The 15366-nt window shown below is 36.3% G+C and overlaps 1 protein-coding gene across 2 annotated transcripts in view; it reads right to left on the bottom strand.

Annotated features, from left to right (window-relative positions):
• The window catches only part of LOC133521206 (U4/U6 small nuclear ribonucleoprotein Prp31), a 28356-nt gene that overhangs the window by 4761 nt on the left and 8229 nt on the right, over window positions 1-15366 (bottom strand). For both annotated transcript variants that reach the window (XM_061856041.1, XM_061856042.1), the window contains exon 8: window positions 11646-11873. In XM_061856041.1, the coding sequence (XP_061712025.1) occupies window positions 11646-11873 (228 nt within the window). The remainder of the gene's footprint in view (window positions 1-11645; window positions 11874-15366) is intronic.

Below are 15366 nucleotides of genomic sequence, written 5' to 3'. Positions count from 1 at the left end.
GTATATGTTATAAGCGTGGGTTTTACGTCGGATTGTTGGGATGTGGTTATGTTAAATGCGGGAAGAGAATACTTATCTAGACGTGGAATATGAAGGAATGACAAGAGTTCTCGAACCGGTTGTGAATCTCACTCGTCTACACCCTAGGAGCGGCATGTGTGTGATCTAATATAATAGAAAATATCCATAGAGAAACTGAAGAGAGCTCTGGCATACTTTTTTGTAAATATAGGTGCTTTTCTGTGTTGTCTTCGACTAAAGAAATGTAGTACTTTTTTTCAAGAATATATGTATGTATGTACAGCGAAATTCAATATTGCATGGACAGATTATGAATTGAATAGTTGTCCTTGACTTTTGCAGCTCGCTATACATATTTCTTTGATGCTCTTTGTAGGCGCTATGATCGAGTTATATTATATCAATGTGTATGTGAATTAGACGAAGTTTAAAAGCTATTGTAATTAAATAGTTTATTTCGGCACGTATAAGGAGACTAGCTTCTGCCCGCTATTTCATATGCGTAAAATAAGTACCTACTTCCATGACCCACTTTCATAGTAAATTTCTCCCCCCTTTGCAACTCCTTAGGGGATGATGTCTGAACTAAAGAAAGACTAGTCTATACCCTTTGTCGGGACTTAAACTATCTCCGTACCAAATTTCAGCTACATCGGTTCAGCGGTTTAAGCGTGAAGAGATAACGGACAGGCAGACAAAGCTACTTTTGCATTTGATACTATTAGTAAGGATAGATCTATCCCGCATTTAACGGAACTTTATCAAAAGTAAGTGAAGTGCCATAATAAACTATAGGACAGTCAGTTGAAAGAACAAAACATTATCATTAAACCGAAGAGCTCATAATAGCCATAGTGCTTATGGCTAACCGTAAGCTCGTGGCTCAATCTGTTCTGACGAGGCAGGTGCTTTAATAGTATTGTTGATAGATGATGCTTGTTTAAGTTGACGTATTAGTTTGATAAACGTTGTATGATTAACAGGAATGACGGCTATAAGGCATGTAGGTACGTATTGAAACGATTGGACTAGATACAGCAAATCAATATTTTTCATTTGCTACCTATGAGCCAGGGACAATTCCCAGTATCTCTCTTAGAAAGTTTTAAAAATGTAGTACTAAAGATAAGTCTTCTCGTGCTTATCTTAGATTCTTGCCTAACGAATTCTTAATGAGCATCTCGTGTATTACGTAGTTTGTTTCCAGCCATATCGATAAAATTACATATATGGCTAGTCCACGTAAGGACAAAGGATATGCTTTTTAGTAAAGTTAATTCTTGCATACATGATTATAATCTAGTGGCTGAAATCGGAATGCATTCATATAAGGTTAGATGGCGTAAGAGAAACATTTGTAGGAAATCCTAATACCCGGAGGCCAATTCATTCATCCAAACATTTCGATGTCACAATGTTAGTTTGAACTGGCCACTGTTTCTGCCCCGAGCAAAATTAACTGTAAACTGTACTTTAAACAAGGAGTTCTAAATTCCGAATTTATATTTTATAAAGACAGTTATCTGCAGGAGAGCGTGGGGCTTGTAGTAACAAAATTCAAACTTCTGCACATATATTTTAATCTTGCTTACTAATCCACAATCAGTATACTAAATAATTAAAGCTCATATCAAAATACGTTCACCAACCACCCTTTGTGATAAAGTTGCCCGTACACTATGTAAATCGCAATGCAAGCTATGCACTAACATAAGGCGATGCCGATGGCATAAATACCATGCAACCTAAACGGTGAAAGTCCTAACCAGATCGTCTGAAATACCAATGGGTAATTTTCCCCGCCCACATGCAAAGTACACATAATGCGCCTGTAATAAATGTAAGGCTAAAAATAAATAAACACTACAAGAAACAAAGTAGACTTGTTCAGAGTATTCTGTCTTATCTTAGCACTAAACAACACGCATTTCAGAGTTAGGGAAGTGGGAAAGTATACAAAATGATGTGTGTTTGAAAGACAAGTAACTTATAGCTTCTTTAGAACTTTTTTCTAACTGTCACAGTGACGACAATGACTGACATGTGACGTTAGGGTCAAGTTACCTACTCTTTATTGGTCTTTCCGATGGAATAAATAGAAATTGTTTCAAAAACTGAGTGCGTACGATTTTTCCGATAATTTTCTCGTGTTTTATTTCTTGCATGGTGGGGAAATAATTTATTTAAAATACTACTGTATCTGTTTGGCCTGATGGTAGACTCCCTTAGACATTATGTCCGCCATTTGTACTAAAAATACACCATTAGCATAGATTTGACTGCAATTAGTACTACAGGACACAACAAGCGCTGGAGAGTTGAACGTTGAGCGTGACATCACGATAATTCCTTAACCAGAGATAGTTTGCTGTCACTGTCCCTATACTGTGTTAGGGCCATAGGCAGTTTCTAGTGTGTCTACTTTCCCCTAGTACTTTCAATTCACGACTGTTTGTTATACTGTTAATTGAGGGCCGACTGAAATGTATTCAGGCGCAATTATACTTGTGACACAGATCATTTACGTACTAGGTGGAGTACATAACTCACGGTCTGTACTAATGCAAAAATACAAACAATCTGTTGTAGTATAAAATAGAGTCTCCTTCAATTGAGTGGGGAGGCTGGTGGAGTGGTATTAGGTATGACTTACTTTGACTTAGTCCTACGTGTCCTAGGTGGGGCAGATGGCAGGCAGATATCTAACTATCTAATCTAATAGGCGTTCATTAGATATTCTCTCGGGCCAGTATATCCCCAAAATCAGTCTAAGTGTGGAGACCTTCGGCAATGATGGACGTTGTTATTAAAGTAATAAAGCAAATTCCACTTTTTAATATCGCGCAATGATATTATCACGTTCGTTGTCACCTCATTAAGAGTAACAAAAATTGTGCTTGCGAATGTTCCATAGCCGCCGCTATATAATCGAAATTACGCTCTCATTTTATAATTTACATTTTACAACAACATTAAATTTACCATGAACATTCAAGTAACATACCCCAAGTTTCATGTCATTGCAGGTTGTGGTTTTAAAATGAGAGTGTAATTTAAATTGTATCGGGGTACGATTTTGTGATTCTTAAGAGGAAAAGGGACGATCGGTTCTCCATACAAACGTAGTCCTCATTTTCCTCCCTGGATATTGACATTATGGAAAATATTTTTACAGAATTTTATGATTTTAGCCATAACGGTCTGGCCGTTTGATTTTTTTAATTATTATATAAGTGAGGAGCGAAAAACAGGTTTCATTTTTTTAAATGCTCCTAAGTCTTATAATATTGGAAAAATCGAAAAAAAAAACAACGGGTGGGCATACCTATATGATTAAAACACTTCAAATTGCGTAAGCATATTTTCAATAATGTTAACCAAATCCAGAGAACAAAATGGGGACTATGTTTATATGGAAAGACGGTTTCGGGGCAGTCGTCCCCTTTCGTCGACTATCATATCTGCACTGGCTATCTCGCGGTCATCGTAAAAGCTCTATAAGCGGAGTCTAGGGTGGAAGTCTATACCTTGTAAGTTAGCGGGCAGAAGGCGGGCAGTTAATCAGATTTGGTGTACTTGTTAATGTTGTTGACAGACAATGAAACATTACTCCGCATCGAAGGGAAAGTAATTACATAGTCAATTTCGTTTCTATAAATGTTTTGATGTTGTTAGTTTTGAAGTTAAGGGAAAAACAGTTCAGAAATTACAAGATATATTTACCGGTTCAGCAATTTCTAATTTTACACTTTGTACTATACTATATGTCCTACTGTTTGTGTGTTTAATGTATGTGTGAAAAATGCGTTCACATTTAAATTAATCATGGATATTTATTAATAGCCTAGATTTTAATATACATATTTGCGCTCCTCTTGCATCAGTATAATGCAAGCGAAATGCACTGCTGAGCTGCGGTCGTAGCGCTACGTCGTAGCCGATAACATAGGTTTCCCGGTATGTAGAGGAAATGCTTCATAGAGGCAAAACGACAACGTGTCGTGATTAGCGCTGAATGGTTAAAAATCTATACGCGTCAAGTAAAGGGTCACACGAAAAAACGAATAATGATTCAAATTTATTTAGTCAATTTGTTTGATATCATGCAGTTAGGAATTTACGTAATCTATTAGACCTTTAGGGCCACTTGCACCATCCCACTAACCCGGGGTTAACCGGTTAAACCGTTAACCCAGTCTCTTGTACTGGTAACCAAGGTAACTCCAGGTTTAACCGGTTAACCCCGGGTGCAAGTGGCTCTTAGTCGTTTAGTAGGTAAATAAAAGCTAGGTTCACTTAGATAACATACAATATAGCCGACTAAATTATTTTTCTTCAATTTAGATGATTGAAACCAACGTCTATATAATCAAAATAGCGGTCATGATATTTCACTGCCACAGCTAAGAAACAAATAATCCTGTTTATAATAGCTTAGATAACGCGTCCCACAGACGATGACATGACATCGTCAACTGTGTGGGAATACCGGCACAATGGAAGGATTCATTTCGTCAGGTGACAACCAAAACTTACTAATTGCAAAAACGATATTTGAACAGAAATCAGCCTTGTTTTGTTACTAGTATAGTACACTATGGCTCTGAACTTGTGGTAGTACCTAATTAGTGAGTTTCGGTCACCTTTACATTTGCGCTACCGTCTGCTTAAACCCGATCGCAGTCCATCCACCCACTCCACTGATAAAAAAAAAGTCAATTGCCAACCCATGTTAGCCGTACTAACGGTTAGTGACAGTTGAATATTTAAGACTACTAGAGTTAGGTTCATAATTCGGTAGTGTGTTGACTCTTGTATTATACATCAATTTTATTTGTGATGTAAGGACTCGGGCGAGCTTTAAAACTTATAAAAGTATACCCATGCATTTAGAGTGACATATTATGGTTTACGCTACGTAATTGTATTTTTACTGATACGACATGTTATTGATTGGTGACCATAATGTTCCATTTCCACAGTAAGAACAAAAGCATCATAATTATTTAGATAAGGCGGGCAGCGGACGACGACATGAGATCGTCAACCGTGTGGGAATACCGGCACAATGCAAGGATTAATATGAGTTACGGGTATTCTCATAGACAGGCTATAATAATAAATTTGAATAATTTAGTGAACACATATAGATTCACAGTATTAATTATTTTTGATAAGACAGGAAACTTACAGTAATCTGAACACGACTTTTTCAATCTCTGTCAAAGCTTTTTTTTTAAATTTTTAGCCTTTAAAGTTTATCTGAGGCGGTAGATAATATGCTATTATGGTTAGCTACGGACTAGTTGGAAGCTTGGTTTGGTTACATGAAGTTGAATTTTATTACATTAAGTAAATAAAAATGAAATATTTAGACTAACTAGTGTTGATTCCCAAAGCTAAGTTACCTTCTCACCGCGCATTTATTTTACAAACCTCTTGATATAAGTGGTAGTTCAATATAATTATTTAATCACATACACCTTTGTTGATATTTACGCTTGCGCTGTTTGCGCTGCGCAACAGAAAAGACATTTGCCTTAAGCGCAATAAAGTAAACGCAACATCAAATTAAAGCGATGTCGTCAATATAAATAAACCCAACATTTAATAAAATCCTCTTTAAGCCTAATTTAAAAACATGACACAACTGATCAACGGCCATGTGCGTCTTTACTCAAGTAAGCAATGATTTAGTTAAGTAACCAACTGCTTAGTAACTTCCCGCGGCAAAGGACCGTCATCAAAAAGGACTGTCACACCTATTTAACTTTCCAACGATTTATTTATGACCATAACTTATGCGTCACTTGTTTATAGTCCTGGCGGCGTCACAATCTAGTGACAAATGACTAGCATAACTTACCGTGCGCTCAATGGGGTTCACTAGTCGACGTTTGGTTGAAGAACTATAGTCAAGGCTAAGTCTAATAGCCTAAGCAAGCCCTGTCTAAGTCAGCGGTTATCAAACTTTTGTGTCGCGCTTCTACTGATTAATTATTTGTATGGTAAAACCCGAAGAAAAACTTCTTGTATTACATATGTTGGGCACAACGGAAAGTCATTTATACGGTAGAGGCACAGTGTAGGAATTTGATTTTCATGACAATTCGCACCTTGTCACAGGGACAATAATATGAGATCCCTATAGCGGCCTGCACATTGATTGTCACAATGACAATGTTTTTATTTATTTATGTAATTGGTCGCAAACGAGCAGACGAGTAATAGGAAACAGTCATCGCCGGACCGGCCGGCCCTTGGACATAAGCAAGATCGGAGGAGCCACTTATGCGTTGCCAACCTTTGAGAACCCTAAATACCATGCTTCTTGAAGAACCCCATATCATAGCGCAAGGGAAACACCTCAGAAGGTATCTCATTCCACAACTTGCACGTTCTGGGCAAAAACGAGCGAGATGCCCGCTTGTTCTTGGTTCGCCACGTGTCGAGAAAGTGAGGATGAACTTTGTTTCTTTGGCGGGGGGTGCGGTGATAAAAAAGCGAGGGTGGCACCAATTCAAAAAATTCTTCAGAACATTCCCCATTGTACAGACGGTAGAACAGGCACATAGAGCCAACGTCTCTCCGAAGACTGAGAGGTTCCGTTCAATCTACGCAGTTGTACAGAAATAAAATTCCTTGACTATCGTACAGAAGATTGTAGGTATAATAACAATACAACTAGTCTCTAGAGCGTCTAGATGTCGTTATTACTTTCCTGATTTGTGTAAGATTGCCAAAGCTCCGGACACCCGAGTATGAGTTAACGGCGAGAGACCTGTATTAGTGCCTTAAGCTTTTTAATTTAGATGAGTTATGTATTAAAGATCGGGACTTTTTTTTAAGTAATGCTGCTAGATATTTTGCCTTCCTTGCTATCTCTCTACCCCTACAGATTGGGAAATCTAGTCTAAGTGCTAAATCGTCCAAGCAGCGATAGATCAAGCCGGTTCCTTAAGGGCACGATCTTAGATAGCGCTAATGTCTTTACTCCACCATAAAATATAATGCCGGTGCGCGATGCCCCGCGAACGCCAAGAATGCGATGGCATACTTGATGCATTGCTTAAATAGATTTCCTTCTATAGACTCTGCATTATACATGAAGCGTTAACGAAGACGTGTAGTGCAGCACAGCGCGCACACTCTCGCTTGCTTGCAACATACCTAGTAGGCTATGTAGAGGTTCTCATACCTATAAAAGGTCAAGCCAAGACACATATGGTCCTTAATGAAGTAGATATTATTCTCATGCTCCCGTTTAGTTTTAAGCTATAGTCAAAATATATTAATGAGCGTTACGATTGAAATAATAATTTATCTGCAATCATTGTGTACTGAATCCTGTATCTTTTTGTGTTCACAGTGAGATATGTTTAAGGAAACCTCTATACCTAAGTAATGTTACCAACATACCAATACGCTGGATTTGTGAGGTCGTTTCTGTTTTACCTTCTTAATAAATAAATAGGACCTATAACAATTAATTGCACACACACATGCTTTTTCATACTCGTATTACAAAAGCCGAAGAATTTTATTGATACATACTAAATTCTTATTTAGTTCAGGAACACCAATTGGGTACTTGACACATGTTGAATATTATAACAAAATTTAGTTAAATGGATAGAAAATGAGCCATCTATTATAAAAAAGTGGAATTTAAAAAATTATACTGAGATTATAAAAAAATACAAGGCTCCCAAGTCAAAAAAAATTTTTTTTTGACCTTCAAAAATAGAAAAAAAAATGGTACCATTCGATTCCATACATTTTATTGAAAAATAAATTGTATGACAACTATACACATAAACGCAATATCTCAGGGTCAAAATGGCAATTTCCTTGATCTTCCATACATTTAGGACACTTATATAATGTGACGTCACATCACGTTATCATTTTGTTAGAGCCGTTTCAATCGTCAAGTGCGAGCGTCAGACTTTAACTCTCATTTCTGACCTTTGTGTTGCTTAAATGCCATGAGTCCCATATAGACATTTGATCCTCAGGAAAATCAAGATAGTTTGACATTATTTACAAAAACTGTCAAGTAGCCAATTCCGTCGCCTTACTCGGTGGTAAAACCCTGTCTCCGAAGCTGGCGTTCCCATCCTAGTTATTGTAAAAAACTAACTACTAACACAGTTAGATTAGTTCGATTAATAGAAGTAATTTTATAATATTATTTTAATTCATGTTCACGACTTTAAAACGTCGTGTATTATTAAATATCCTTCAAATCGGACAAGTTTCAATTAATTTTAATAGGCGAATTACGGTATTGTAAATTTTTTATACAGTTCAAGTCTATTGTGCGATTTAACGTAATTACGTTTAGATAAGAACGAAATAATTGCAAATTACAATGGGAAGATGGTAGCGTATTAATATAATGTCTATGTAAGGTCGCAAGAGTGAATACGTGAGATAACAGCAACGATTACGGCATGACGACAATGTAAATTGTTAACTCAGTACATCGGCACGGTTTTTTTCTCGAGGATACTGACAGATCGCTATCGCTAGATGCAGCATCATTACGCCTTATAAAACAAAGTCTCCCAAAAGATGTTATACAATATATGTATTTATACTTGATAAAATTGTATAAAGTATTACGTTATAAGTACAAAAATATAATATAGCAAAAGTCATTATAAAACATGTCTATATACTACTTAAACATTATATTACAAAAGGCATTATATCAATGACAGTTTAGATGAAGTCGCAATATACCAAAGAAACGTATAACTTAAATTATATGTATTACTACAATAATAATATATTAAATAGCATAATAACAAATGTATGATAGTTTTTTATTTAATAATTATATTAAGCATTACACACCCATCCGTGAGTGATAGTTATATTCAATTGTATCATCAAGGACCAGGTAAAATTTTACAAGATTCGCGTCGCGTCGCGCACATCGCGTCAGTCTGTATGTTCGCGATAAACTCTAAAACTATTGAACGTATTTTCACGCAGTTTTTTACCTATCAATAAAGTGATTGTTGAGTAAGGTTTATATGTATAATTTGTTAGGGTTTTGTGTAAATCCGTGCGAAGCCGTGGCGGGTCGCAATATAGGACAACTCGCGTTTACTATTGGCGCTAGCATAATAGTAGAGCAAGTCAGTGTGACCGCTTTTTCAGTTGCATTTTGCGTCTACGTTTACGGCCTGTTACGTAAAAAAATATCTACTAGAATTAGTTCCAGAAATAAATATGAACTGCAATAAGAGTGGCTAACGACCTAAATGTCTCGTAGGAGGATCAGCGCTGGATGTGGCCAGCATCGTGGTGAGATGAGACCATTTAGTGGCACTTTCTCCTTTTTACTTTTTTTCTTTTTTGAATAATTTTCGTTTCTGAGTTTGTATTTACGAAAAAAGTATTACTGTTTCTAATTTTTTAACGTATCAATTTTTCGAAGTATTTTTCTCCGACCTTCCCTTGCCGAAATTTAATTTGTTCGATGGCACATCAAAAACAGGACAACGATTCTTCGGACCCATCTATGACACCCACGGGTACCTGCGACATCTAGGATACTAAGACTACCATGCATGGCGAAACTGGTGACCTCTAGTATGCTTCATAATGCAGAATCTATAAGAGATAATCTAAGAGGATACCTAACCCACATTTACATAATTACCAAGCGAGTTCGAATTTTAGATTGTCCGTACGAGTATAGGATTTCATTTGTCACATTTTACAACTGAACCTTGGTATCTGGAGCATTTGTTCCGCAATGCATCTGTTATGAAATTTGCATAAACTTACGTTAGACGTTTTCCATTCCCAAGGTCTTCACACGCGTTCAGAGCACAATCGGTCGCAATAATCTCTGAAGCGATCGCATTAATTAAGATTTGATCAACAAAACAGTACAATACTCTTTGATGAAAACATAAATGATAGGATCGTTAATCAAGTGTGCATAGACACTATGGTTTCAAGGTCTTTATTCTGCGATCTTCATACTGTGGAATATAATATCCAACGTAGTAAAAAAATTGAGAACCATTTCAACAAGTTAAATTAAATTGTATTAATAACAGTGATCTATGATCGGTTTTCAGGGGTTTCCAATTCAACGTTAAACGCTATGCCTGAGCAATTAAATCAAGCAGTTTCATTGACCTTTCATATATAAATAGGTATAAGTGTCTGTCATTTTGACTTGTGCATTTGTAAGAAAGGGATAAAACATAGTTCAAATAAGTTAGGCCCGTAGTTTTATGAATAAAGGGGGTACTATTTATTAATTAAATAAATAAAAAGATTCGTCCCATAACTTTTTGCCTGTTTTGTGACGACTTTGCAATACATATATTTTTTCGCCAAACTGAGGACAGTTGTTGGCGAATAGTGCGCTCTAAAATAAAACTAACAATGTTGTGTCATACCTACTCATACATTATACATACTTTTTTTGTGTGAGCCATCGCATACTGACTGATAAAACAACATCTATAGTCCGTTTTTTTAGCATTAGAAAGAATTTACATTCTATTGCTTTCATAAGTAATAGTTACTGATTAAATAAAAGCGCTTTTCAATAAAAAATACATGTCAAGATTGTTAACCTTTCTTTTAATGCAAAAAAAAAAATAACTATAGCCCTCGTGATCGTATTTATACGTACGTCGTATACTACGAAAAGATATTGAGGATTAATCAAAACGGATATAATTGTTACTTTAATATTTAAAGCAAGTCGTTTTAAAATGAGTGCGTAACTACGATTGTATGATTTATGACAGCGGCTAGCTTCGTGTAACTCTTAACACAAACAGCTAAGAATAATATCTATGTAAGAAAGGGTACTCTTGCTCTATCGCCAATTAAACTTTATTGATGGTAATGCATCCATCAGTCCCATTAAACAGCACCACTCCGATGTCACTTTCCGATCCACTAAGATAATGGTCGACAGTAGGCGATGTATGGCATCGTTAAATTTTATGGTCGTTTTTGCAATTGGGAAAGGCTGGGAATCGTGCGGAATCTGTACTAGGTCTAACGCATAGTAAATATATAAAACGAATGGTGGACGTACTGGATATGATACCCGGGCGCATACCGCGAACATCGAAATTTAAAATTTCTCTTATTTGCCTCTCTTTTGTTCGAATATGCAAAAGGCGAATGAGATGCAAATAGACTAATGAACGACTGACGTGGTCCACTGTTATGGCCCTGTCTCCTGTCATCTTTGAGAGCAGTACTGGTAAACTCCATACTCTCTTTTTGTGTTTCGACTGACTGGACGTCGTTGTAGTTTGTCTTCTGATTTTGTCGTCAGCTATCTATATGTGCTTGGATCACACAAACCTATAATTATCTACATGAGAACATTAACCCGCATAGATGTGAGCGCTTCTGACGAAGCAGTACCCGACACTTGTCTCCTGTTACTCGTCGCTCCTCCATACTGTAGGTTCTGTTTCTGCAAATTTTTTGCTGCGTTTTGCTGCGTTACGGTTTGGTCTAAGTCTACTTAAAACGAGAACCTCTCGATGAGCGACGAAGTCGGATTTGAGAGCTTCTCTTTTTGGCCTCTGAAGAGTATCTACCAACACCAACCCTAATCAACTAACCTGCAAAGGTGTGAAGGCGACCGACGACGCAGTACCCGATACTTGTCTCCTAATACTCGTCGCTCCTCCATACTGCTGGTTCTGTTTCTGCAGATTCCTTTGCAGAGTCTTGCTGATCCGCACTTTGGTCTTCTCGTCCACTTGAGGGAGACGGACTCGGCCGGTGCTGGACTTGCCGATGGTGCCGCGCGTGTAGCCTAGGTCTTCTTGGTAGGCGTCATCTTCGATCTACGAAAGAAACATGATTTATTTGTGAAAATCTTCTTCACTTAGACTTTTAAACTTTTCAGTTGTAGGCAGAAACAATTAATGATAACTCACGCTAGAACGGTACGGGACCGGGCTAAGGCGTCCAACAATTCGTTTTCTATGATGGGCAATCGATGATCACGTGATGTTTTCTAAAGACAACGAAGTATCGGATCGTTCTAGCGTAAGTCATCCTTAAATTAATCATTACGATTTACGGTCAAATATTTTAGGTTACAGTTACTTTTTTTAATCGAAAATGAAACAGAAATATTTTCATGCATCATTACACACAATAATGTAATTATTAATTATTGTTGACCTTAATAGTAATCGTCGACATCATGAATGGTTTTCGGATACCAAATTTAGTAAGGTCAATCAGATAAACAACGATTTAATGAAGTCGATATTAAATGTTTTGATGTCTTTATTATATTGTAAGAGATATTTCAAGCAACATAAAAACCACTTTCGATCACATTCTCATCTAAGTGTTTATTTTGAGGACCATGCGATATTTTCCGCTTCTTTTCTCTCAATCGACCCAGTTTTCTACGTACTCAATCTCATCACAACATCAGTGTTGAAGAAACGAATCGATAACTACTAACATCTATTAAGCTATTTCTCCCCTCAATTAACTGCTATAAATCGTTACGCTACGACAGTAAACGTCTAGTGCTTCTGTAACAATAACTCATCCGATTTTGAACTTAAAGAACACAGTGGAAAAGAGAAGTTATTAATCAAATTCGCGCGATAAAAGATTTATAAAAAACCTTAGCACGCGCGATTAACTTCATAAACAAAAGATTAACTATATATGGGTGACGCTTATATAACGACGTGTATCGCTTAAATCAAAACCATGTTCTCGTGTGTCCAAATAAAGAGATTGCACGGTCCGTCATGCATAACAACATGGTTAAGTAAGTGAAGTAATACCGTAATAGATAAAGGGATCGCAAGAAATATCGCCATATTAGTAGATGCTATATACGTAACTTAGTTTTGACTGGCACACAGAAAAATTTAAAATTTAAAAGTTTAAAAAAATGTGGTTTCTTAAAGTAAACTTAACCCATGTTTTTCAAATCTCATCTTCAAACAAGTAATAAATAGATATTTTTGGAGTTTTATAAATGGCTTATTTCTATAAAATCTAGTTAACCATGAAATAATTGACGACAACCACTACTTTTTATGAAAGCGACCGCCAGAAAAATACGTGCTATTCCAAGCGAGGAATTTAAGTACCTACTATTTTTTACTCGGGTCTGACTACGGGAATAAATCGTTAGAAAAATAACTCCAAAATTGTATTTCTTTTAAACAAAAGAACAAAAACGCTTGTTGTGTCCTAATAATTTTTGTCAAACGACTAGTATACGAAGGTTATTCACCTCCCGGTCCCATCATTACCATCACGAAAAATGCATTCTAGAAATAGTTCTACACCATTTCGACCACGGAAGACCATTGCGTGTAACAAATTGGTAGAAATGTTCTCTCGTTAACTGTTCATCGTATAGTTAGTATAACATATCATAACATGCCTGTAAAGCATTCGATTCAAATGAAATGAGCCATCGTTAGTGTTTGATATAATTGTAATGAGTAACGATGTGCATTGTGCAATTATGCTAGAGGATTGTGCTTGGTAGACTTATTGCGAGTGTGACACACTGTCAATAAAGCTATCCAAGAATTACCAAAATTATAATAAAAAACAAACAGATAAAAAGCAATTAATACGGGTATTTTGTATGAAAATAAGAGCACAAGCGTTCATCATCGTTTTTGTAACGTTGAAATGACGGCTTTCAACGTTATAAAAATGATGATGTACTTGTATAATAGTCAAATTGCAAATGAAAGATTTAATTGAATGGATCAGGTTTTTTTTTGTTGTCATTCAGTCCCGTCGGCAACGGGGAGTGGGGGCAGTATTAGCAGTTTGTTTGTAGAAATGTTATTTGTTAAGTAGCTTATAGCTGCCATATTAATGCATGTTTGGTTATTTTAAATACCATAAAAAAAGAAAAATAAATTTAAAAGAGCTTTGTTCCAACATTACCTTGATAGCATTTAACACATACCTATCCAATTTTTGCCCCAAAAATTAATTAGATTTAAGACTTTATAATTATCATGTACCTAATCTAGTATAGCCCCACGGATCCCACAGTCAAACTGTGCAAACAGTTTTGTGGGACGTTGTATTTAATATTCAGTCAGTATCCATTGTATTTTATTGAAATAAAATAATAACAATAAATAAAACAAGGGTTTTAAGAGTTAACCAGGCGACCTTAACCTTAAAGGTAGGTTTGTAATGTAATAAATTATATATTTAAAAGTATTAATTATACATCTATTTAATACAACTACATTTTGTATACAAACTTTGAATTCTGCTTTCTTTGAGAAAATTTGTTTTTTTATCGAGTATTGGATCATTTCTTTTTTTTTTCAGTTTTAGCTGGAAATGATCTTATAAAGGGATATAAAAAGCTTTATTTAGTTCCACACACAACAATATACAGGTAATAAAAAGAAAAATATACATTTAACATAAATGGAAAATAAAAATTAAGTATTAAAGAAAAAATATAAGAACTAAAATGAAGTTATAGGTGTGTGGACCCCTTCTGGGTAAAAGCCTCCCCCAAAGTGTTCCATGTATCTCTGTCTATGGCTGTATCGAGCCACCTTTGCCCTGCTGTCGCTACTATCTCGTCCGCCCACCTGGCGCGCGGACGTGCTCTGGCTCGCGTGCCCCGTGGTCCAAACCATTTTATTGCTCTGATGGTCCATCTATCGTCATTGTATCTGGCCACGTGACCAGCCCACGACCATTTTCGCTTTAGTGAGAAAGTTAGGGCGTCCATAAGGGATATACGACCTTTTAAATACAGTACCTGGGCGACCGAGCTTTGCTCGGTTATAACTATTTATTGTAATATGGTGGTGTATAGGTGATAATCTTAACTAATTTTTTTTACTAAATTAAACTTGTCTAAAACAATAAAAATTAAAAAATTATGTATAAACTTGAACATATAAAAAAATACAAAAGTAGTCACCGGGCGAGATTCGAACCCGTAACACTCGTTTAGCAGTCCGCGTCTTAACCCGCTGGACCAGACGGACAGTGGCCGGCTATACGAAATTAGCGACCATATTCTGCATCGAAAGAAAAACGCATGAAAACTCGAAAACACGCGTTTTCCCAAACATAAGACTAATCTAGATCGATTGTTTACCCCCAAAAACCCCCATATACCAAATTTCAGCAAAATCGTTAGAGCCGTTTCCGAGATCCCGGAAATATATATATACAAGAATTGCTCGTTTAAAGGTATAAGATAACTGTTTATTTTTGCTTTTGTTTATTTAAAGTATTATACAGTACATACCTAGTATACGTACAAAATACCCCATAAAGTAATCGGTTTGACAGTCGTCA

Source organism: Cydia pomonella, chromosome 9 (genome assembly GCF_033807575.1).
Source record: "Cydia pomonella isolate Wapato2018A chromosome 9, ilCydPomo1, whole genome shotgun sequence".
In the NCBI taxonomy this organism is placed as follows: Eukaryota; Metazoa; Arthropoda; class Insecta; order Lepidoptera; family Tortricidae; genus Cydia; species Cydia pomonella.
Note: the sequence above shows the minus strand (reverse complement) of the source record. Positions and strands in the feature narration are given on the sequence as shown.